Raw genomic sequence first — 23,329 nt, forward strand, 5'->3', positions numbered from 1 at the left:
AATGACCAGTTCTAATACAGGGCAGAGCTCAGAAAGAGCATCGCTATCATGACTATCAAACGAGCAGCTGCGTTTGTTAGCTATGGAATTTGCTATAAATGACACTGTATCACAGATTACGTGCAAGGACGCACAAACATAAAAGCAGGTCTGTGCGTGACAGACGGATTGCCCTTAGGCTGTATGCGTTAGCCATGTTCTCCGGCAGGAGGGTAAAGTAAAGCACGAAAGATAACACTACAATCGATAATGGATCCAAAGAGATAATTGGCTATAAACCACAGCGTATCTGGAGCCGATAAACGCTCCAGCGTAGAGCTGGGAATGAGTGTGAGAGAGAGAGAGAGAGAGAGAGAGAGAGAGAGAGAGAGAGAGAGAGAGAGAGAGAGAGAGAGAGAGAGGAGTCCACCAGGCTGTGATTACACTTCAATTACATCATTAGCATCACTTTTCCTCATATCCACGCTGTCAATAAAGTGAAATACATCGGACAATTTGTCGCGTTAAAGGCCCACAAGTCAGTGATTGATTCCTTCCTTTTGACGATGCGTCTGCACAATAACAGCATGCATATTAAAGTCATTTGTATTGGCGAGTGTGGTCACAGAAGACCCTTGATTAGGGGCGGAAGGTGGAAGCCTGCGGCACTGCGGGGCGGTACAACATGCCTTTTTTGCTGATGTGCAATGAAATTAGCTCAGAATTATAAACACTCAAAGCCTTGCCATGACATTGCTCAAAATTCATTACGAGCCCAACAAACCCAATTTGAAACTTATTACCATTTGCCGTACAGTACATTATAATGGCCTTCTTTGTTAATAAAACGGAGCAGCGTAATGTTCAAAATTTATAACTGCCTGTTTACAAAGCGCTTACAGTGTAATGTTTCAAATTTCGCTCTCATCGCTTCTTGGCAGCTCATCGCATGCAAACACGGTTACATCCCGATAACAAAAATGAGATCTTCGAAGGCAATTTCGTCTCGGCGGCACAATCAGGCTGTTGTTTATACAACTACAGTGGGAGTGTGGAGGTAGAAGGAGCAAATGAGGAGTATTAGGTAGCACAGAGAGAGATGGGGGGGGGCCCAGAGTAAGAGAGAGTGGGGAGTGCGAAGTAAGCAGTCATGATTCACATGAGTGCAGGCTGGTTCTCTTTAGCGACCGCTGCAGATCTAAAGTTATTGGCTGAGAGATGAGGCTAATAATTGGCACAGCCTTAGGTAAGCAGGCCTCACCTGAGCCACTGTACCACTGTGGTCACGGCAGTCAGGCAATCAATACACACAGCAACTTAAGCACACCCGAAGACACGGAACACGAGGAGGAGAGACAGAGACCTTAATCGAGCTTTAAACCGCTGTGAAGTTGCACCAGGAGGTGACATAATTGCGACTCGGGAAGCAGATGTGTCTCCATCCACTCAATTCTTAGGTAAGAAGGAAAACGACACGGGGAAACCTTATTTTAAACCTTATTTTAAAGGTAAAAGTGACAGCAGGGAGCTGGTGGTGCCACAGCCAGCTCCCTGGTGTGTTGTCACAGGCTTTTATCACTCTTGAGGTGTGACTATCTCTTCACAGCCCAAGAAGGGGACAGATCAGTTTGTTTTGATTAAAGCCCCGAGTCGACATGCTGCAGACTCATCAGGTTAACAAGCATCCGTCTGTCTGCTGAGCCAGGCCCCTGTGTGCACACAGCGGTTGAGATAGGCTAGCCCCCGATTTCCCGTTTTAACTTTATGCCTCTGCTTTTGTAATGGAGCGGAAATGTGCATCGCATCCTTTCAAATAACCTCATCAACGACCTCACCAAGCTGCCTGGCGTGCTTCCACAGATTTCATTTAGACTTCTTCATGAAATATTGATGGGGACAATCCCGCAGTTAAGCGCCACCAAACTGTGTTACTTTTTTGCAATCATGTACATTCCAGAGGGTAGATGAAATATTCATGGTCTGTCTTAAGAGGAATTTTTATGTATACTAATTATTCTGGTTTGCTAAAATGACATTATATTTACGTGGAGAGCTCGAAAAAGAATAATGTGCAGTGATTGAGCGGTAAAGACCAGGAGCCAGTACTTGAGATGGAGGGAAAATGTTTCAGTACATGAGAGATAAAATGTTGCCTCAATTAAGATAAATCAAATCATTTAGCCAACGGGCCAAAGCCAATCATTATGAAGCAAATCAGTCTTAACAGGCAAAAGTGGTCAATGCAATAAGCAAAAGCATCAAGCTGGATCTTTATGCTGGATCACAAGATTTCATTAACAGCCATAAAACTGCCAAACTGTAGCTCTTAGAGGACAGAAAGTGGTTAGACAAGGGAGAAAATGAACAACTCCTGGTGTTTATCCTTGTACTGAGGTGTGCTCCCGTGCACTGCACGCTGATCTCTTTATCCCCGTGTTGAGGTATGCTCCCGTGCACTGCACGCTGATCTCTTTATCCCTGTGTTGAGGTGTGCGCCCATGCACTGCACGCTGATCTCCTTATCCTCGTGTTGAGGTGTCCTCCCGTGCACTGCACGCTGATCTCTTTATCCTTGTATTGGTGTCCTCCTGCGCACTGCATGCTGATCTCCTTATCCTTGTGTTGGTGTCCTCCCATGCAGTTACATTTATCTCCTTATCCTCGTATTGAGGTGTCCTCCCATGCAGTTACATTTATCTCCTTATCCTCGTATTGAGGTGTCCTCCCATGCAGTTACATTTAGCTCCTTTTCCTCGTGTTGAGGTGTCCTCCCATGCACTGCACGCTGATCTCCTTATCCTCGTATTGAGGTGTCCTCCCATGCACTGCACGCTGATCTCCTTATCCTCGTATTGAGGTGTCCTCCCATGCAGTTACATCTATCTCCTTACCCTCGCATTGAGGTATCCTCCCATGCAGTTACATTGATCTCCTTATCCTCGTATTGAGGTGTCCTCCCATGCAGTTACATTGATCTCCTTATCCTCGTATTGAGGTGTCCTCCCATGCAGTTACATTTATCTCCTTATCCTCGTATTGAGGTATCCTCCCATGCAGTTACATCTATCTCCTTATCCTCGTATTGAGGTATCCTCCCATGCAGTTACATTTATCTCCTTATCCTCGTATTGAGGTATCCTCCCATGCAGTTACATTTATCTCCTTATCCTCGTATTGAGGTATCCTCCCATGCAGTTACATTTATCTCCTTATCCTCGTATTGAGATATCCTCCCATGCAGTTACATCTATCTCCTTATCCTCGTATTGAGGTATCCTCCCATGCAGTTACATCTATCTCCTTATCCTCGTATTGAGGTATCCTCCCATGCAGTTACATCTATCTCCTTATCCTCGTATTGAGGTATCCTCCCATGCAGTTACATCTATCTCCTTATCCTCGTATTGAGGTATCCTCCCATGCAGTTACATTTATCTCCTTATCCTAGTTACATTTATCTCCTTATCCTCGTATTGAGGTATCCTCCCATGCAGTTACATTTATCTCCTTATCCTCGTATTGAGGTATCCTCCCATGCAGTTACATCTATCTCCTTATCCTCGTATTGAGGTATCCTCCCATGCAGTTACATCTATCTCCTTATCCTCGTATTGAGGTATCCTCCCATGCAGTTACATCTATCTCCTTATCCTCGTATTGAGGTATCCTCCCATGCAGTTACATTTATCTCCTTATCCTCGTATTGAGGTATCCTCCCATGCAGTTACATTTATCTCCTTATCCTCGTATTGAGGTATCCTCCCATGCACTGCACTCTGATCTCTTCACTCTCTTCCCTTCTCCACCTGATCTCTTCCCTCACCCGCAGCCGAGGTCGACTATATTATTGTATCTGGATGAGCTCTGAAGTGCTGTGTCATCGAGTGCTCAGAGGAGAATAGGTAAGCACTCCTAACAAGGTGCCCTGAGAGGCCCTGGAATAAACTCACGTCCTGGCCTATATCTGGCATAAAACAGGCGAGTTAATACCGGCTCCTGTTAGGCAGGGATGTGCGGGAGGGGAGTGAGAGCAGCAGGTGTTTGTGGCCATGCAAGCTGTGTCTAATCAAATGTGCAAACATCATCCAGTAACAGGCAGAGTTCATTGCCTCCCCTTTTAGCATGCAGAGTCGGGGTCACGGGGTCAGTCTTCCCAGAGCTTAGCTGCATCTCGGAGAGCAGCGTGAGCAATGGCGCTGGATTCCTCTTGGTGCGCTTTATGAGAGCAACGCCTTTCGAATTGCATTAGTGCTAAGCCACAGACCATCCCATTCAGTCGCCTGTGACCTATTCAGCACCACTCATTCCACTTGTGGCCCTAAGCTCTCAGCGGCAAATTGCTCTCAACATTACAACCCACGGCTGGGCACCAGGACCTATTCACCAGCTAAACACTGTCGCTTTTGCTGTCCATGACAAAGTCCATAACCGCCTGGCGCTGAAGGCGACACTCAACAACGCCGCTAGTTTACAGGTGTCTGGAACATTGTTCGGAGAAGGAATCGGGTCACCGTTCTTGCATTTTCAGTTGCATTTTTATTAAAGAAAGGTACTGCAAAATAAATTAAACAGGAGGGTAAAAGATTGATTTGTATAGCTTTGCATAAAGCAAAGCGAATTATTTCAAATTATATCTATGAGAACAGTCATTTTAAACACAGGAAATGTAAAACTCGTGAAAATCTGGAAGGTTTTGACTTGGGCAGCAGAACAGAATTGACTTAATAGGGGCCGACAAAATCTATGTTTAAGAACCTAATTTACGTTAACCCTTTATTGACCCAGCCTTTCAACTCTGAGGCCTAAATTAAGAGATAATAAAATAATTCCTCATAAATCAGTTGAAATGCAGATAGTACCAAAACCAAAGAGATGCACAGAGCAACAGTGATACAAAAGGTGGTTTGTTTTTTTTGTTTTAATTTACTTAACTCATTTATTTCATGTCCTGCTGTTCACACCTTTCTTTTTTAAGACACGGGAGATGAGTTTAACACCCCCCCCCACCCCGTAGTCCATCCCTCCCAGATGAAAAACTAAGAGAAAAGTAATCGCCTTTGATGAATGTAGGATGGGAAAAAAGCTTTGGTAATATGAAAATAAACCGCGGTTCTATCGCAGAGCAAGCAACGGTCTTGCATGTGTGCATGACTTGAGACCCCCGTCTCAGACCTTTGACCGAGCCAACAGTACCGATATTGCATTCGGGACGGTTAGACAGGGACTAAAGCCCATGGCACGCGCCGAGGACAATATTCCTAGTGTCAGCAAGCAGCGACGCGATTGCCGCTCTCTTCAGAAGACGACCGTGGGGCCACCGTGTGCTCCATTCAAAGGAGCCACCGTTCACTCTAATGGCATTTGGATCCCAGCAGGATTCTGGAGGCAGCCGCAATGATTGCGCATCAGACCACATCAGTGACGGCTCTGCTTTCCTCTGGAATGGGGTGTTGACAGGTGGGGTCATGACAACAAAGAAACAGCTGAAATCAGCAAAGCTGTGTGTGTGTGTGTGTGTGTGTGTGTGTGTGTGTGTGTGTGTGTGTGTGTCTGTGTAGAAAAAGAAAGATCAAGTTACCAGTAGATCTTGTGGATAAGAATAGTTCTCACCATTTGAGCGTTAACTCACTACACTCTCCAGACATACTCAAATGACTCCCTAGAGAGCTCAAAACACCTCTGGAATGTCTAATTATCTGCATAACAGCACCGTCAAGGCACAGATTAAACAGAAGTTGGGGAGAAAAGTACTTGGGATACTGCCAGAGCGATGACTGATCAGCCTTCTTAATTGTACAGAACAAGCCATAGCGAGTGCACGGCTAAAACCATCTTACAAAGCCGCAGCAGTCTCTGTACTGTTGATGTAAATGTGGAGAGACAAGGCTATTCTTTAGCAGGAGTTATGGGATCCCCTGCTGTGCACCTGTTCCTTTTCATGTTGATAACCATGAATCATAACATCACACTCTGTGCAATGATGCAGTCCCCACAAAGAAGCTGACCTGCGCTGCGCAGACGCATCCTCTCTGCCTTAATACATGGGGTGCTATGGATATCTCTTCCAGGAGAGCAACTGTTGTTTCTTTGCTCATATGTGTAAGAGCAGGTAACGCTACAGGGGAGGGTGTGACAATCAGCTTATGCTGTGATGGATCATTACTTCCCCTTACACAAAGCAAAGGGTTAGAGGGGCTCGGGAATGTGTTTAAAGAGCTTCACTAATGCGAAGAACAAATACTCCGTCTCAGAGCACGATGAATTTTGAATGTTTGGCAAGAGGCAAAAGTGAAAAAAAAAAACAACAACAACAAAGAATGATCACAGTTTGCTATGGATTAAACTTGTTTTATGAGGTACGCATCCATATCAAGTTAACTTCATTTGATACGTCAGTGGCCATGGGGACTGCACTTCCTTAAGGTACCTGTTCAAAAAGTTATGATCGCTTACAACCTACCCTATGCTTAACCCTAACTGTTAGCTTTATCTTAGCTATAGAATGTACAAAATCTTCCAAGTTTGGCACTATAAAAATATGCGATCTCTTAAAATACCCATTCAGACGGTTAAATGCGAATGGCTACATACGAGACAGACAATTGTCAGTACAATCCATGATAGAGTCATGGATGTTTTTAAGAAAGCAAAAATAATAGACGGGACAGGAAAAAGTGGTCTCAATTAATCTCAGCCTGAAATGTTTTGCTGGATTAAGTACAGCAGAATAATCATTTAAAACATGCACAAAACAGGTCCTGTCTAAATCAATATGGAATTCAAATCAGATTTCTGAATTATGCATGCCTGGCTGAAGGGCTTCACAGAAAAGGTTGGTTCTGAGGTTAACAGAGGGTGGCATAAAATTAAATGGAAGCCCCACTTTAAATATAGCCAATAACAAGAGAGACTGGGATCGCTGTTTAAAGGAGCATGAGGATCCAGCAGACTTACTATACGTTTTATAAAAAGTACAATGGCTGGCACAAGTCTAGAATCTGGCTTTATTTCAGTCTTATAGTCCTACACCCTGCACCATGAGATCACCGGTTATGCATCGGTGGAATACAGCATTACAGTATGTCTCTTTCAGACCAAATTTTTTTTTCTTTCTTTTTTTTTTTTTTTTTAGATAATTATTAGACCATAATTAATGGACACAGGACACATAATTACCAGTATAATGAACTTAATGACTAAGAAAACATGCGGGGGAAAATTATTAAAACAAAGCAATTTTCCTAATGAAAGATTAATTAAGAATTTTAAAAGATTCAAGAAAAAAAAAAAAAGAAGGCCCAGTCCCAGCCGCACTGCCTCCCCTCACAAAAGTCCATGCATATATGAAATGCTCATTTGTCTGAATTTCCTCCTCTGTTTCCCCTTGACATGGGCTGGTGTGGTGGGCCAGGAGCCTGGGGCAGCAGAGGATTGTAATAACATTTGGTGTCTGGAGAGAGCACTGGCTAGCAGCACCGCGCAGGGGTGAAAAAAATGACCCTGACAGAACATTCTCGAAACTCTGCTTCGCTCGGGCGCCTTAGAAACTTCGGCACGACAGGTGAAGTTCAGGTAGCATTCTCCCAGTGCTGCTGCTCATCTTGGAGGATGTTCAAAGTTTTATCGTCATGCTAAATGAGAAAAACTCTGGTTCCATTACAACTTGAGAGAGATGTGAGAGTGTTTGACCTAAAATGATTGCAGCATCTTCATGTCCTCTGTGCTGAGCTCGATGGGGAGAAGAATGGTCTCTGCATCCATAATGTTAAGGAGAAACTGACTTGTGCTGTGTCTGGACAAAGAATATGTTTCTCCATAGTCATAGATTTTGGGCAGGGGGTACCCTTCAAGACAGAATTATTTGTAAATTCAAATATGAATTATAATTACACTGAACAAACTTCGGGGCAATTAAACAACATAAAAATTCAAATTTTCTTTAATTAGCGTCAAAACGTGGATGGACACAAACAACAGATTTTGAATGATGGACAGAGGTGCATAGCAGCTTATACATTGAGGATGATGTATATTTAAGAATCCCATACTGGCACCCTTGTGCTTGCTGCTGGAAGTGCAAAGCAGAGCAGAAATGCTCATCAGTACTGTGTTGACTTCTCATGCCATAATACATTTTTCATAAGCAACCTCTCTCAAGATGGATGCAAACATGCTGCTTCTCTCTCGCCTTCTTGCACTCCCATACACATACACACACCCACGCACAGACACACCCCTGCACAAACCCACGCAAGCAAGTACACATGCACACACAAACATATGAAGGTATTTTTGTTCGCAGCAAACAGATAGCAGTGGTATAGACCTGTATAAACCTTGACAGGCTAATTAGGTTTGGATGGTAAAGTGATGCGCTGAATCTCTTAATATGAAACTAATGAAAATGATGTTAGAGAACATGAGACATCAGGCATGTTGTGGGCAGTATAATTCATAATAAACAGTATTATTAGACAAACCACACTAGCCCTGGTTTGGACAGGTTAGGAGAAGTGCATCATTTTAATTAACTCTTTAATATTCGGTTTAATACTGGCATTTCTGCTTACAAATTTAGAGGGGAGATTTCAAAATTGGCCTTCAGTGAATTTAAATGAACAAAAGTCAGCTTTCAGAGCTGATATGTAACTCCCACCAACACACTTACACAAGATACTGCTTTTTTTTCCTGGTTTCTTTTTCAAAGAACAAACCACCGGCTGGGTGCTCATCCATCTCTCGGCACATCATTCTCTCTCTCTCTCTTCATTGTCTGGAGAGCACTAACAGAGGCAATCAATGTGCCGTTAAGAAGAATCAAGTCTTCATAGACACTAATAAACCTGTTACCTCTATTATACATAGGTGCAGGCACACCAGACAGATACAGAATCACACCAAGAGAGCTGGAGGGCTCGGTATAGCATCACCTTGCTTCCTATAGGAGAGTGCTGACCCCCTGAGACATCACAGCACAGCAGGGAAAAAGGCGAAAGAAAACAACAACAAAAAGAAAAAAAAAAACACAATGTGGGAAAGGCAACGGGCACGTCTTTCCATTTCAGATTCGAATGATGCCTTGAATTCAGTTTGGGCAGATTTTCTGCCTCGGGTATCTAAGAGCTCCCAGATTGCTACAGGAGTCACAACAGGGATTTGAGAAAGGGAACATAATACAAAAGACTTGACACCAGAAAGTGCAAAGACAAGCCCTTAGACGTCAAGGGCTGATGTAGCACTGCTAAAACCTTCCTTGCATTTACTGAGGAGGAACTGATGAGGAATCAGGGCATCCGACCCAGCTGTCGAGCGCTCTCACCATGGCAGTGGGTGAAACGGAGTGCGAGTGTATTCGGCACAGATGACAAAAGCTGTTGAGAATAAGGCATGAGTGGGTGTAAAGAAAGTTCTGGATTACTTCCCATACTGAATCCCTGCATTTCAATTGCACAGCCCATGGCATTGTTCGCACAGCCCAGAAACACAGAAAGAACAGGAAACAATCCAAACCAGCTGCCATTAGATGCAGCATGAATTAACTCTTCACAAAGATTGCATGCACGCTGGCTTTTTTTTTTTTTTTTTTTCCTCTAAGCCAGGAATTCAAAGCAGACGCCATGACACTTCACTTACATGCATGGCCATGAAGACAAACTGAGATTAATTGTTTTTGTAATTTTCCCCACCTAACCAGGGAGCAGACAAAGCAAGTGGGTAGGCAAAGGAGGTACGCAGGAAACAAAGTGCAATTAAAAAAAACAAACCATTTTTCTCCTGTGATGTGCTGGGCGGAAGACGCTGTGGTTGTCTCAGGTGGAGCCACCTGCAGGAGGCTGCAGGAGGCTGCAGGAGGCTGCGTGAGGCGCTGAGCTCCACACCTGTGAGAGACGGCTGGGAGACGAGGCCTTTCTGAGGCCCAGGTGAGGAGCTGAGACCGGGCAAACACAGGCTACACCGTGACCCAAACACAGGCCAAAAAAGAGGAGGATATTAGCAGCACGCGACGGTGGATCTGCTCTCTCTACGGAGTCCTCTCATTTTGGCTTTTGCTGATTAGACTAATGTAAGAATGAAAATACCTTAGCTAAGTGTGCTTTTATGTTAATTTGGTTTTACAAAAATTCTAATTCAAATTAACTCTTGAATATCCTGAAACTGGAAACTTTGGTTATAGAGAATAATATGAATTGTAAATATGAAGTTTGAACGGAACATTGAATTTACTTGGCTGAGGTCAAATGTCACCACTGCACTCATTTACAATGAGGACCCCAGCCCTTGCTGAAAGGTGATTTATTGTCAAAATAGTGCAGTTTAATCATCAAATGGTTGTATGTATAAATTCAGCAGTTATGAACTCAAAGTGCAACACACTTCAAAGGAGGGTCCAACACTGATTTGTCCCCCAAAGCAAAGAGCAAGTCACCTCCTCTGTCTTTCCATGCCATACAGGTGAGAACAGAACTACTAAAAACTCACGTTTTAATTTCCTGCCTTATAAACACTGGATTTAATAAATAAGGAATAGGCTACAGCACATTGGAGAAACATGATTTAGTAGGAATTCATACTCAAAAATATTTGATAGCGAGAAGAGAGGCGATAAGGTTTGATGAGACACATAAGTAACTGCACCTTACGAAGGCAAAGGATCTTGGGGTCATTTTCAATCACAAAATTAATTTCCATTCAGCATGCCCTATGGTTTTATGTCTAAACATTTCACACTTTTAGGCAGTCCAGTTAAAAAAAACAAACAAACCAAAAAATTTTTTTAAATGACCAGGGTGTATGGAGATATGAGGCTTGGCTCTGTGAGAGCTCCCTGAGAACTCCCAGCAGGCATGGAACTTTCTGTCCACTGTGCTATCTGAGGGGATAGAGTATTGAACTGTGGGATAGTGATTTGTTGCTGCTTCCCTGACCTAAAAAGACTAATTTCATCTGTTGCAGGTTCTCTCAAACTGCTCTCGAGATGCATCAAAATTTTGCTGAAAGCAGACTGCTTTAAGAAGGGGAACTAGAGTGAAAAAAAACCCTAGCACGGGCACGGTGGCCTGTGCTGATCACAGGTGGGTAAGGCTGGCTGGCATGGCTACATGATATGCTGCCATCTTTTGTGTGGTTACTCCAAATACATAAAGCCAGAGCACTGCAAAGGTTACATTAACATAGTGTGGTGACAGGCTCCCATGCCCCCGTGTGTTGTGATCCGTGATAATTAACTCTGTTTATAATGATTGTGAATAACCTTCGCAAACTAGCACAAGGCTCAAATGTGCTTTTTCTTTGGGGAAAAAAAACAAAACAAAAAGACAAACTAAAACAGAAATGAAAGAAAAGCAGAGGCAGCGAGAAGGGGAGAGGCCGATAAAGACAAGCGTACAGCCGGGACCATAAACCCATCATCAATTCACCCCAGGGTGCCTATCCCGTGCCAAGGGCTGGCCTTCTATGAGGACGGGCGAGTCGCCGCTCGCTGTCCCCTGTTCATTGCCCTGTCCACAACGCTCCCGAGCTCTGCCGTTTGCAAACACCCAGAGGGTGGTCTTGGCCTCAGCTGCCCCTCGGCACCCTCTGCCCTTTCATTGAAGAGATGTGCTGACGGCACTCCTTTTTCCGCCCGCGCGGCCGAACTTTATAGCGCGCTGTGCTCACAGGGGACGCCGCGTGTGCTCCTCGAAGAACAACAAGACACATTAATTCCCTGTGATTAATGGCCAAAGGTAGCAGTAAATAAATGGATGCGCAGGGCCCTGCAACTGATGGCCTGATAAAGACAAGCACAATGAGATGGCATCTTTTCACTTAATTAGACCAATAACAAGCCATTACCTTGATGCACTTTGTTCTCAAACTACCCTTGGTGCACTCCCTAACAAGAAAACAAAAGCAAAGTTTGTTTGTTTACACCTCTATGACTCTTGTTACATTGGCTTTGCTTTGCCATATGGGGAGATTGGCGGCATGTTGGTAAAAATCTTTTAATTGCTTTCCAGCAGAGAGTGCGTCTGTTGTGAGCAGAAGCAGAGGATCTCTCCAGTGACACCACACCAAGTGCCTATTAGTTTGGAAGCCTGTGGTACGCTCACGTGCCTATACTGTATCCACTGATCAAAGCGATATCCTGCTGGGGCTCTGGGAACATCTTCTCCCTCCCCCAGCACAGGGTCATCTGAAAGAGAACATCAACTTGCCACCCATGTGATGACCACTTTATATGCACTGCTCATTGATTCACATTAAGAGCCATCTCTCAGACAGTGCACCAGTAAATAATTGAGAGGGTCTGCTGTCACAGAGTGCTTCTCTGTGCTGGTGGGACCAAATTAAATTTGAAGATCTCATCCCGTCCACAAGGATGAGGTGATACAACTTTGCGGAGAGGAGCATGAGAAACTCGGAACCTAATTATGTTTGAATGAAAAGGGCCGATGTAACAGATCGCCCAGTATGGGCAGAGAACCAAAAGAAACGTGAAATTATTTTAAGTAGTAAATTAACCATGATCAAACCAGATTAAAAAAGAGAAGTGGGCCAGCGATTATAAAGAGACACTTTAGAGGAAGGACATGAAAGAGATGGTGTCCGGGCCGGTGCTGGAGGGGGAGGTGTACTTATTAAAGTCTTACAGAAAAGCTGGTTGCCTGAAGTGTAAAAAACGGACTTCCTATTAGAGTCTAATGGATAGAGCCGTGAGCAGTGACAGGGCTGGGCTCAGACTGACTGGAGGCTATGCTAATTTAGGCAGCTCTTCCATGGGCTACGCTCACTTAACTAGGTCGGTAGGATCCACACGGGCCGTGTGTTAAAGGACCCACTGACACATTTCCAATTTGCATCCTAACAGATCCTCCAAGAATGCCGAGCTCGGGAGGCCCAGACCAGGGCAAATGAGGCACGGCCGGGGAACTTTCCCGCCCCACCCAGCCCCGGAAGAGTCCGTGGTGGCGTTGGTGCAGAGCATAAAGGCAAAGCGAGGTATAGAGAAGAACAGACGAAGCCCAGCGAGACTAAGGTCGACATCTGGAGAACGAGGGAGTGGCAGATTACTGACCTGACGGGGTTGCTGGTCAGGGAGACACGCAGAGACTCCAGGCAGTTGAGGAGCTTCTCCTCAGCGATTCCGGAGCGCAGCTCATGTACGTATTCCTGTGACGACAGCGTACACTCATGCTTGCTGTTCCTTAGCCCACCCTGTGGTAACAAGACACATTAGAGAGTCAGTCACTGCAACACTGCACTTAACAGCCTGTTAGACCTGTCACACATTAATTACAACATCTGTGTCAGACTGGATAACTGTGAGTCCCGGGTATAATTTGAAATATACAGGAGCTAACTAATATAGATGAATAATCAGCTGTGAAGAGCTGGGTTCCGTTTTGTTTTCATTGCCTCTCTGACCGGATATGCCCATTTTGTCCATGTTGAATGTAGAAATGGAACAAAACAAAGCTACAAACCTACAGTCGTGATTAAACGCCTGCAAAACTGAGTGGGTGGTGAACACTTAATTTGACTTTCTCCAAACACAAACACCATCAAGATGTATAACAGGAACAAGATCACTTATTAGACCACTTTTATGCCGTCTACTGTGCAGGGTCAGAGTGTTGCCCTCATTACATTGGATGATTCACATTTACAACTCATGTACCCACAGAACACCTGACCACAAGCCCCTTTAGAACCGCACAAAGGCTTTACTGGTGTATTTTTGCCTACAGATTAATCAGTATTAGATCCAATAACAAACGTGAATGTGAATTTTTAAAACTCTGATTAATTCCATAATAATAATGTTCTGCTTCTGGTTTTTCCTGTCAACACACAGTCACACACACGAATTGGTTCTCACTTTCAAACACAGGACACATCATCAAAACCCCCGGTTTGATATTTAAACTTACACTTAGAATAAATTTTTATTTTAGAAAGATTCGTTTTATATGAACCCTAGTACCGACAGAGAATGTGAATATTTCAAATAAAATGCTTATCTTCACTTATGGTGGGGAAGAGTAAACCAGACAGCTGGTTCGTACAGAGTGCACCCTGGCCTCCCAGCAGTACCCCAGCCACCAGCAGGTGAGAATGATTACCCACACTCCCCCTCTTCAGGCTGCCTTCCTCCTCCAATCAGCACACATCCCACCCACGGTCCTGACAGTTACGCAGCTACCAGCTTGACAAGACAGCAAGAGCTGTATGACGCTAATTTCAGAATTTTCCCATTTTCACAAACCCCCCAAAATAATGATCTCGACTGCGGGTGTTTAGTTTTACATCCTGGTTATAGGTGTCAACTAAATTTGTAATCAAGGTGCATGATTTAGCTGTACCGCACACTGCTGAGTTACTGACTTCTGTGCTTGGTCCGTCACACAGGAAGCCATTCAATGAGGCACACTGCCAAATTTTTCCCTAAAGTCCTGCAAATATTCACTTCTAACTCCCGCAGACAGGCTAATGCTAAATGGATCTGTTTGGGGTTGTTCCAGAGTAAGGATTTGCAATATGCTCAAATTTAAAGAAAGGCACAAATTGCCTGAAGAGATAGAGGCAGACAGTCTGCCACCTCCCATACATGCTGCCAGCTACAAGCCGACATGTCTGTATATTTGTGTATTTTACTGAACCTACCCCAGGTCATGAGGTAAAGATTCTGTGGATAAAAAAAGAAACCCAAAACTATGCCTAAAAGCAGAGCATGTTTGGATATGCCATTGTAATACAGACATAAACAATACTGCCAAGTCAGCTATTTTCAGTCTGGAGGCAGGCTGACATGGGTTTAGTCATGACAGCCTGCTCAAATACATCTTGATTGGTCGGCACGTTTCCAGAATTGAACGGCATCATCTCATTTCACGCAGAGTGTTCAATCAAGACAAGGTCGCACAGGGCGAAGACTGTCAACCTTATCTGCTCCACTCGGATACCAAAATTCTTCTGGCAGAGAGGTTTGTAGGTGTGCCACGCTAATGATAATATTTACTCTTGGCCCTTTTTTTTTTCCTAAAAATGGTAATGTCGAGTTCCGGGTTTCTCCTACCTTCCCAGGCTCCATCTGAAGGCAGACAACATTCCAAACGAGCAAAAAGGAAAGGCAGCCAATCAGACGAAGAGCTGAATCACAGCAGACAGGCAGAGGAGCATGGCCATGAGCATGCAGGCAGCATCAGGGACTCTGCTCCAAACACACTCTGCTGTGCTCCACTGGGGAGCCAGCCATCCCAGCAAGTCAGCTGAGGCCCACTCAAAGAAGGCAGAGCAAGTTTATAGGCCAAAATGTGGCAAATGGCCACAGACACGCATCGGGCCTGCAATGGTTGAGATGCAGCATAAGCCATGGCTCCACGTTACTCGGGACCGTTAGACGAGATGGAGATTTTTTTTTTTTTCCTGGGGTTCTCACCACTGTGTAAGCAATTATTCATTAAGGTAAATTAAATACTAAAGAGGGTAAATATATACATGAGCCAGACTATTTACAGTGGCTTAATAAGCAAATAAATAAGTGTGAACAAACGTCCTTTTGACCATTACTTTGGATCTGTGCCCAGAAAGCAAAGTGTATGCATTTATATGCAAAAATAAAAATGACATACCCAAGTTTAAACTCTCCTTACACCCTTGCAGCCATGGAGCATCTCATCCCATCTCTGCTCTGCACTTTTAGGTGAGATACCAAGCTTCTCAAAGAGTGCTAAAACCTTTTGTAAAAGTGGAAATTCAAGGCGCGGTATTTGGCCATACTTTATTCTCCGACACCCTCTCTAACCCTTGCCTATTGGATATTCTAAAAGTCCTTTTCCTTACACACTTGAGAGAATTAAGTTGTGCGGTCTGAAGTCGATTCACCACTTCCCCTTTACTGCAGCCCCTTCTTAACCTCGGCTTTAATTCCTCTTGATCTGGCTTCGACTGAAGATCGGTCAGTTCATCTCTCTGCTGCTTTCTTTCGCTCTCAGGGGTGACCGTGAGAGGGAATCTGAAGGATGCTGACACGACCAGCCTGCCTTTACCTGGCTAACGGAAGGCGGCGGCAGGGCGAGGAGGATGAGTTCTTTCTCCTCATTATTCTGCGTTTCTCTTACAGCCTGTGGCTCTCTCTGGGCTGGCTTGCCTTAGCAGCCTGTGACTGCCAAATGCGCAGGCAATGTAAAAGCACTTCCCTGCTGAGTTAACAAATAATGGCTATTAACTCCTAGGGGTCTGTGCCATGTTTTAAAATGTTTAAAAAGACCCCTCTAATGTTAAAAACTATCTGTATCCTGGTGTTTTTAAAATGTTTAAATAGGCATATCTAATGTTAAAAATAGTCTGTATAATGATGTTTTAAAATGTTTAAATAGGCATATCTAACGTTACATATAGTCTATACGCACACACCTTTACATACCTATTTTATAATAGAATCCCCCGTCTTGCCCGTCCAGTGTTGCTGGTTTAACTGACCTTCACTTCTGTAAGGCAAAGACAGGCCATAATATGCTACCTAATGGCCCTGGTCAATTCCATTCCATGGGATGATATCTGCATTATGCCAGACCACACTGATCATGCAGACAGCCAGACCCACTAGATTCTTGTAATTGGGTTCCTGCTCTTAGCAGCGCAAACCTACCCAGGAGAAGATATCAGAGAGCAAGAGTCTAAGACAGAGAATGGAGCGAGGGAAATGTTTGAGGATGCATGTATGTGTGTGTGTGTGTGTGTGTGTGTGTGTGTGTGTGTGTGTGTGTGTGCGCGCGCTCGCATGCATGTGCGTGCGTGGTGTTGGGGGGGGGCGTACTGAGAAAAAACAGGAGAGCAGTAAAAAATAAATAAATAAACAGAATAATGAAATAAATTAAAATCAATCAATCAATCAATCCAAAATTTAAAAAACAGGTTTAACAGAGAAAAGACAGATATGGCCCTTAGACGATGTCCAAAGACCTCATCTCCTACTCTTATTGAATCTGTATTTGTCGATAACAGCATTTCCTGCCAAAGACAATAGTGCCGTGCACAGTTCTTTCAGTGAGCCTGTCACTTTCACTTTGGGACAAGGACATTGCTAGCTGTGTTTCTCCCTCCTCCTCTCAACATGCCTGCTGTCTTGGCAAGGTCCCGGGAGAGAGTTGAAGGCAGACCTGTCCAGCCAGCCTGCACCTTCGCCTGTAATCACACATCACTGGACTGGCAGGCTGCACTGAGATCAGCTCTGTTCTAGAGACACTTATACATACATTATTTAACGCCGCACCTTTGAGACTCTGTGGCAGACGGAGCACCGGACAGACCGCTGCCTGCCTGCAGCCCGGGTAGGTGCAGGAGCCGCAGCCGCTGAGTGGGTGTAATTACATGGCGATGGGGGCAGAAGACGATAATGCTGTAGACACTGCGGATGCAATTTACCTCAGTATGAGGCCAGTGTACTGGAATGATCCTGTTAAATTACAGCCAGTATTGCGTGTGCCGTTTTAACACAGCTAATCTGATAACCTCGCCGCTGTTACGCGCCCCCCTGACCCCCAGACGGACCGTGACCTTGCAGAATGATCTGACCTCAGTGATCACAGTGGGGAATCAGTGTTAATATGAGTAGTGATCAGCAGCACCCGTCTGCAAATACTTTTGTCTTGCAATGCAAACAAACAAATGCATGCTGGCATATATGCCTACATGGACACACATTACATTGGGGCAAAAGAAAGCATACGGCATTAAAAATATATTGTATACGTTTGTACATCTTACAGAATTCAGCCATATTAACATTCTTTTCCAGTTACGAATGACCCCCCCCCCCCCAAAAAAAAGGACAGGAATACATGGGATTTTAATTACCACTTCTTTGTACGTATGTGATTAATGAAAATGACAAAAGTGCGCCACTGATCTTTTGAGAAATAATACTGATACAATCTTAGCAATTAGTGCACATCAAACCATATCAAAGCCAAGTGGTGGCAATTATTTTACTCCTTAATTTACTGCTCATTAGTGGTTGATTGACAGACTTACAGAAGGGAGCAAACAAAACAAACAAAACCAAAGACAAACACAAAGACACACACATTTTTACGCCTTGCAAGGAGGTGAAGCATGAATATGCCCACTGCACATGGGCAAACAGCTTCACACTTTTCAAACACTTAGCCTACTGCAACCCCGTTGAACTAAAAAGCCTCAGCCGGTTTACTGAAATATCCTTTCATTTTTAAAAAGTGAAATATCAGCACCATTTTCTGGTCCTGACAAGGTAGGTTACCTGTTTTGTTTTTTTTCTGTTTCATCCTACCTAGTCAAGACATTTTACTGGAAAACAAACAAACAAACACACACACACAGACACACACACACACGCACACACACACACACACACACACACCCCATGTTTGCGGTAGCTCCTCTGGACGAAAAGGTCGGCTAAAGCATGGCTCAGTGGAGATAGGTGGACAGAGGCTCCCGCAGGGAGGCCCCATGGACAGCCCCTGCTGCCGGCTGATAAGGCCACATGATGAGTCCAGGGAGCAGAGGTTCCCGCAGGCTGGGCTGCAGCCTCCCACCACACATAGCCCTGCTCTTTTCCCATGAACACAGCGTGCGCGTCCCACGGGGAGCGCGGCCACGCCGCCCATGAAGCGGAGAGATGGGCCTAAGACGATGGCATATAGCCCTGTCTGTCACCATCGGATGGCGGGAGGTTAAAGGCACTCGGTGTCATTACCGCTGCAGCCGCCGGGGGCTGTTTCAGAGTCAGTGCGGTGCCGCCTCGCTCCCCGGGAAAATGGCACCTGGCCAACCTCAAAGTGTTAAACGCTCCTCGTTCACATTAAAAGCTCTGGCGATTACCGAAAAGAAAACTAATTTTGCCAACTATACTACTCTATGGTACAACGCAACACGCATGCTGATCAGAAAAAAAGAAAAAAGAAAAAAAGAGCTATTTAAAAAAATAAAATTCCAGGATTTAATTTAGAGAAAACCAAGGACTCTTGTCAGAAGCCAAGTCATCAACAGAGGCCAAACAAAAGCAATGGCTTCATGCTGACTCAAGAGGTGTCCCTATAAGCCACCTTCCAGCCGAACAAGCACAATCCCGTGACGTGCACCGTATTAAAAAGACAAAAAGACTACACGAATTCAGCCTATAATACCTTTTATAGGCAGTTTAACAAAAAGTCCTGGACACCAGCAAGACCGAACGCTCCCATAGCTAAGCCAAAGGCACTGGAGCAGTTAAGAACAACAAGACTAGCAACATGCACTACACTGCTTTTATTTCACCCACCTGATGCCATGAAATTTATGGTCTACCTTTTTTTTTTTTAATGAAAGCTTTTGTGCTTTTTAAGGAACATTGTAGTATTTGAAATAATAAAAAGAGAGATAGCACTTACAAAGACAGTTTAACTGGGGAAAGACTTGAATGTTTTAGAGGGTCTTCATACTGCACTGTCCAAATGTTACAAGCACTACTCACAGCTGAAACAACTGAAACTTTAAGAGCATTAAAACCTTACACTTAATGAAAACTTAAGGGCAATAAAAAAAAAAAAAGGAAATTAAGAAAACAGTAATGGACTTAAATGTGCGAAAGCTAATTTAGTAACAAAGCAAGGAAGATTTATAGCAACAGTCTTTCCTTGTATTATAGAAGAAACTTATTGCATGAAAGAAGAAACTTAGACAGTCATACACGCCTCAAATGTTCAATTCCAACTTTTGGCCTCAGTTTTTCAATTACAATCTTGACCGTTTACATTCATAAGCGCAAATGGCATGTTTCTGTCTGTAATGTGAACGCAGCTGTCCTTCCAAATGGCGCACATGCACAAGTTGATATTTTTGAACGGATCAACTGCGCCAGCCAACAAAACGACTCGCGGTATTAAAACTGGAAAAATGGACACACTCGTAGCTCATATATGCATCACATTTTGCTCTGGAGGATGGCAACAGTTTGTCAGATGTACACGATCAGGTCAAGAAGGCGGAAAACGTCTTTTGCTGTTATCGCAACTAACTGTTATCGCTGCTTCTGCGCTCCTCCACCGTTGCTTTGCTGCACTGCTGGCTGACGTTGACAGCGCTAAGCCCACGAGTACAGTCAAAAAAAACCATCCCAACCTGAACTCCAATTCTCAAGTTGCATGGCCACCAATTGAATACGAATCCAATGTAACATCACATATGAAAACGATTCAAATCTGATTTGAAAAATTGAAATATCAGATCTATTTCAAATACTGGCAAAAAAAAACAAAACAACCAAACACTTGATGTTTGTAAACGCAAGTGTGAGAGTGTTACCTAGTTGAGAGTGGTTGCATAGACTCATCTAGCTACAGAAGGCGTCAATTAAATTGCTTCCGATCAACAACAAATTACAGAGCAGCATCCTGAAAAAGACAGCATTCTTTTAATAACTTGTGAAGCTGAATGGGTGTCAACAGGCCACGCTGATGCTCGCATCCAGACCTAAACGCCTGCACCTCAGCAAAGACAAGTGTCTGCTTGCTTTCTGTGTGTGTGTCCATGCACAGATTGTGGGTTAACACAATGACAAGAGCTGCTCCACTTAACAACACATCCTGCTGCACTGTTCCTGCCACACCAGGGCAGATAAGGGGGCAGGACAGCTAACACAGACTGCACGCAGGTGCAGAAACTGTTCGCTGTAGGCCCTCTCACCAACACACACGCATAACCAGACGTCACTACCTGGTAGAGGGCATAGTGGGTATTTCAAAAGTTCAACGTAGGAAAGCGCAGACACCATAAATAGAAATAGTCTTCAACCGTATAGTACAAAAACACCTCTTCTGTCCTGCCTGGTGTATTTTAAGGTTAGATTGTATAAAGGGCTCGCAGGGGAGACGTGGATGGTCAGTTCCATCTGAAATCATCAGGGGCGGCGCGGGCAGGTGAACCGACGCGGACTGTTTCTGCGGGAGTTTACAGATTACAGATTATTGGTGGAAGTTCATTTGTGGGAGCTGTGGAATCCCAGGATGTGAAGAAAAGCAGATGGTTATTTGCAAACAGAATTAGGACATTCCAAACTTCTGTTGAAAGAAACTTAAAAGAGGCAATCAATCACCTTAAATTAATTTTTTTTTAAACGGTCCTTTCCAAAATGGGTTTTCACGAACACTTTTGATGCTTTTTTCAAGATATATGGAATTATCAATAAAACATTACTTGAGCCAGTGATATCTAAACACCTCTGAGGGCAACTCTGAAATTCATAGAAAGATGAGAGGACAAAACCAACCTGTTCCAAACAACTTGAGGCTGTTGACCGATAAATAAAATAAATTGCAGAGATGAGGGGTGCCTCAATAAGCATGGCAAATGAACACATGAATAAAATATTTGCACATCAAAGACTGCTCTTCATGAAAATGCATTTGTGTAACATTACGTGATAAGAACAACACATATTTGTGTTTTAATTAATACCACATCATCCCTCTAACAATGGTGGAAGCATGTTTTTAAGCAAAAATGAAATCTGAACCTTTCAACTCAGCCTGGAATTACCATGTGATGAAATTTGAGAATGACTCTCTCCTTATTTTCAAATATTCCTTGTATTTGTATGTTAAATGTAAGACTTGAATGTAAAAGGTCATTTTTGCTCTGACACAGGGCGTAAACTGGGCAATCTAATGAGTGTTTTCAGTTCATAAACAAGCACGTTTGTTTTTTAAATCAAATTTCAGCTTTTTTTTTTTTTTTTTTTTTTTTTTTTACATGAAAAGAAAGTCTTAGAAAGTTGAGAAAAAATTGCAAGCTCAATGACCTAACAACTCGGGGTACTCTGTGCTCAGACAGTGCACCTCAAGTGTGGACATATTCTTAACAAGACTTATTCTGAGACGGTCTGTCTGACTCAACGACTCCATCAATCAAAATGTATCAACAATTTCAATTTTGTCCAATTAAAATGCAGGTGGCAAATGCTCCTTAAGACTTGCCACCACCACCATCTCAGAGCAGCGCCTTCTACGAGCAGAAAGCTGGCTGGCAGCATTCTCTTCCACTCCGTGACAAGGAAAAGTAAACATTTTAAAAACAAACTTTGCTTGCATGACAGAACCACTGTGATTCAGCTCTGACAGACACAGTGAGCAATGCAAATGAAGCTTTGAGAAAAGGTAGTTTTACTTTTCTCTGAACCTTGTAAACCACCATTTACACTTATATTCTGTTTTTGTCAAATTAATGGAGTCAACCTGATTCAAGCGCTGAAAATAGATGTACTTTTTTAAAATATCTTTTATAATTTTAACAAATACATTTTGAATCTAAATTCATTTCTTTTTTTCACCCGAGGGAAAGTCTATTCTCGGGTGTGCAAGGCAAGTTCTGTAAATTAAAGCTGCAAATCTAACCCAGCCGATAAACGGCAGGTATTTTCACCATTTCTTTTTCTTTTTTTCCCATTTTTGAAAGAAATGACAAGCTCTCACTGCCCACACAAGAGCTCACACATAACCTCCAACCGCTGCGCTGCGTTTTGAGCCAGCCCAGAGCCAGCCTCCTCCGGGCAGGTGCAGGGAGCTGCACACGGCTCTGCAGCTCCACGCAGCAGGGTGCTTGACTCATCCTATGCACTAAGTCAATTGGACTCAGCACGAACTCGAAAGGTCCTCGCAGGCCTGCCCATGCAATATGCATGGAAGAAAAAGCAGAGGCAAACGTAACCTTCACCAGCACCTTGAAGGGCAAAGGAGCCTCATCTAACTTTCTTTTTTTTTTTTTTAAGCATATCCACACAATGTCATATGTGAGTAAACAAGAGGCCCACTTAAAAGGTAAATCACAGTGGATCTCATTTGGGCTTAGGTGGATTGGCAGCTGCACTGATTGCAGTCTGTGGGTCTAATGAACTCTCTTCTCTCTCTCCTGCGCATGGACAGAAGAGGGCCAGTAACAAGCTAACTAAACTGGAGGAAGGGAGAAGGAAAATAAATGAGCAAGCCTTCTGATGTCAGCTCTGGAGCGCTGGCTGTCTGCCTCTGTCTCTTTCATTCACACTCCACCTTTCTCCTCCTGCGGAGAGTCAACCCAAATAAACACAGGTAGGCTTGTGCGAACGAACTCGGACTCACTGGCCTGAAAACCACTCAACACGCATTGCCTCACTCCACTAATTCAACTGAACTGTGTTCCCAGAGGCATGGCAAACAAAGTCTTCTCCATCATCTGTTGTTTACAGCAAATGATCCTAAGCCTTCGATTTCAGACACGACGGCCAGGCTGTGAGAAAGGATCCAGCGGAACGGCACAGAACTACGTCTATGTCCCAGCACGGAACATGGACAGCTGAGCAGTCAGGAGAGGC

The 23,329-nt window shown here is 43.9% G+C and overlaps 1 protein-coding gene across 9 annotated transcripts in view; it reads right to left on the reverse strand.

The window, feature by feature from the left end:
- Positions 1-23,329, reverse strand: part of diaph2 (diaphanous-related formin 2) — a 333,658-nt gene that overhangs the window by 237,969 nt on the left and 72,360 nt on the right. For all 9 annotated transcript variants that reach the window (XM_027028176.2, XM_027028101.2, XM_027027635.2 and 6 more), the window contains one exon: positions 13,037-13,176. In XM_027028176.2, the coding sequence (XP_026883977.2) occupies positions 13,037-13,176 (140 nt within the window). The remainder of the gene's footprint in view (positions 1-13,036; positions 13,177-23,329) is intronic.

This window comes from Electrophorus electricus, chromosome 12 (assembly GCF_013358815.1).
Source record: "Electrophorus electricus isolate fEleEle1 chromosome 12, fEleEle1.pri, whole genome shotgun sequence".
NCBI classification, from domain to species: Eukaryota; Metazoa; Chordata; class Actinopteri; order Gymnotiformes; family Gymnotidae; genus Electrophorus; species Electrophorus electricus.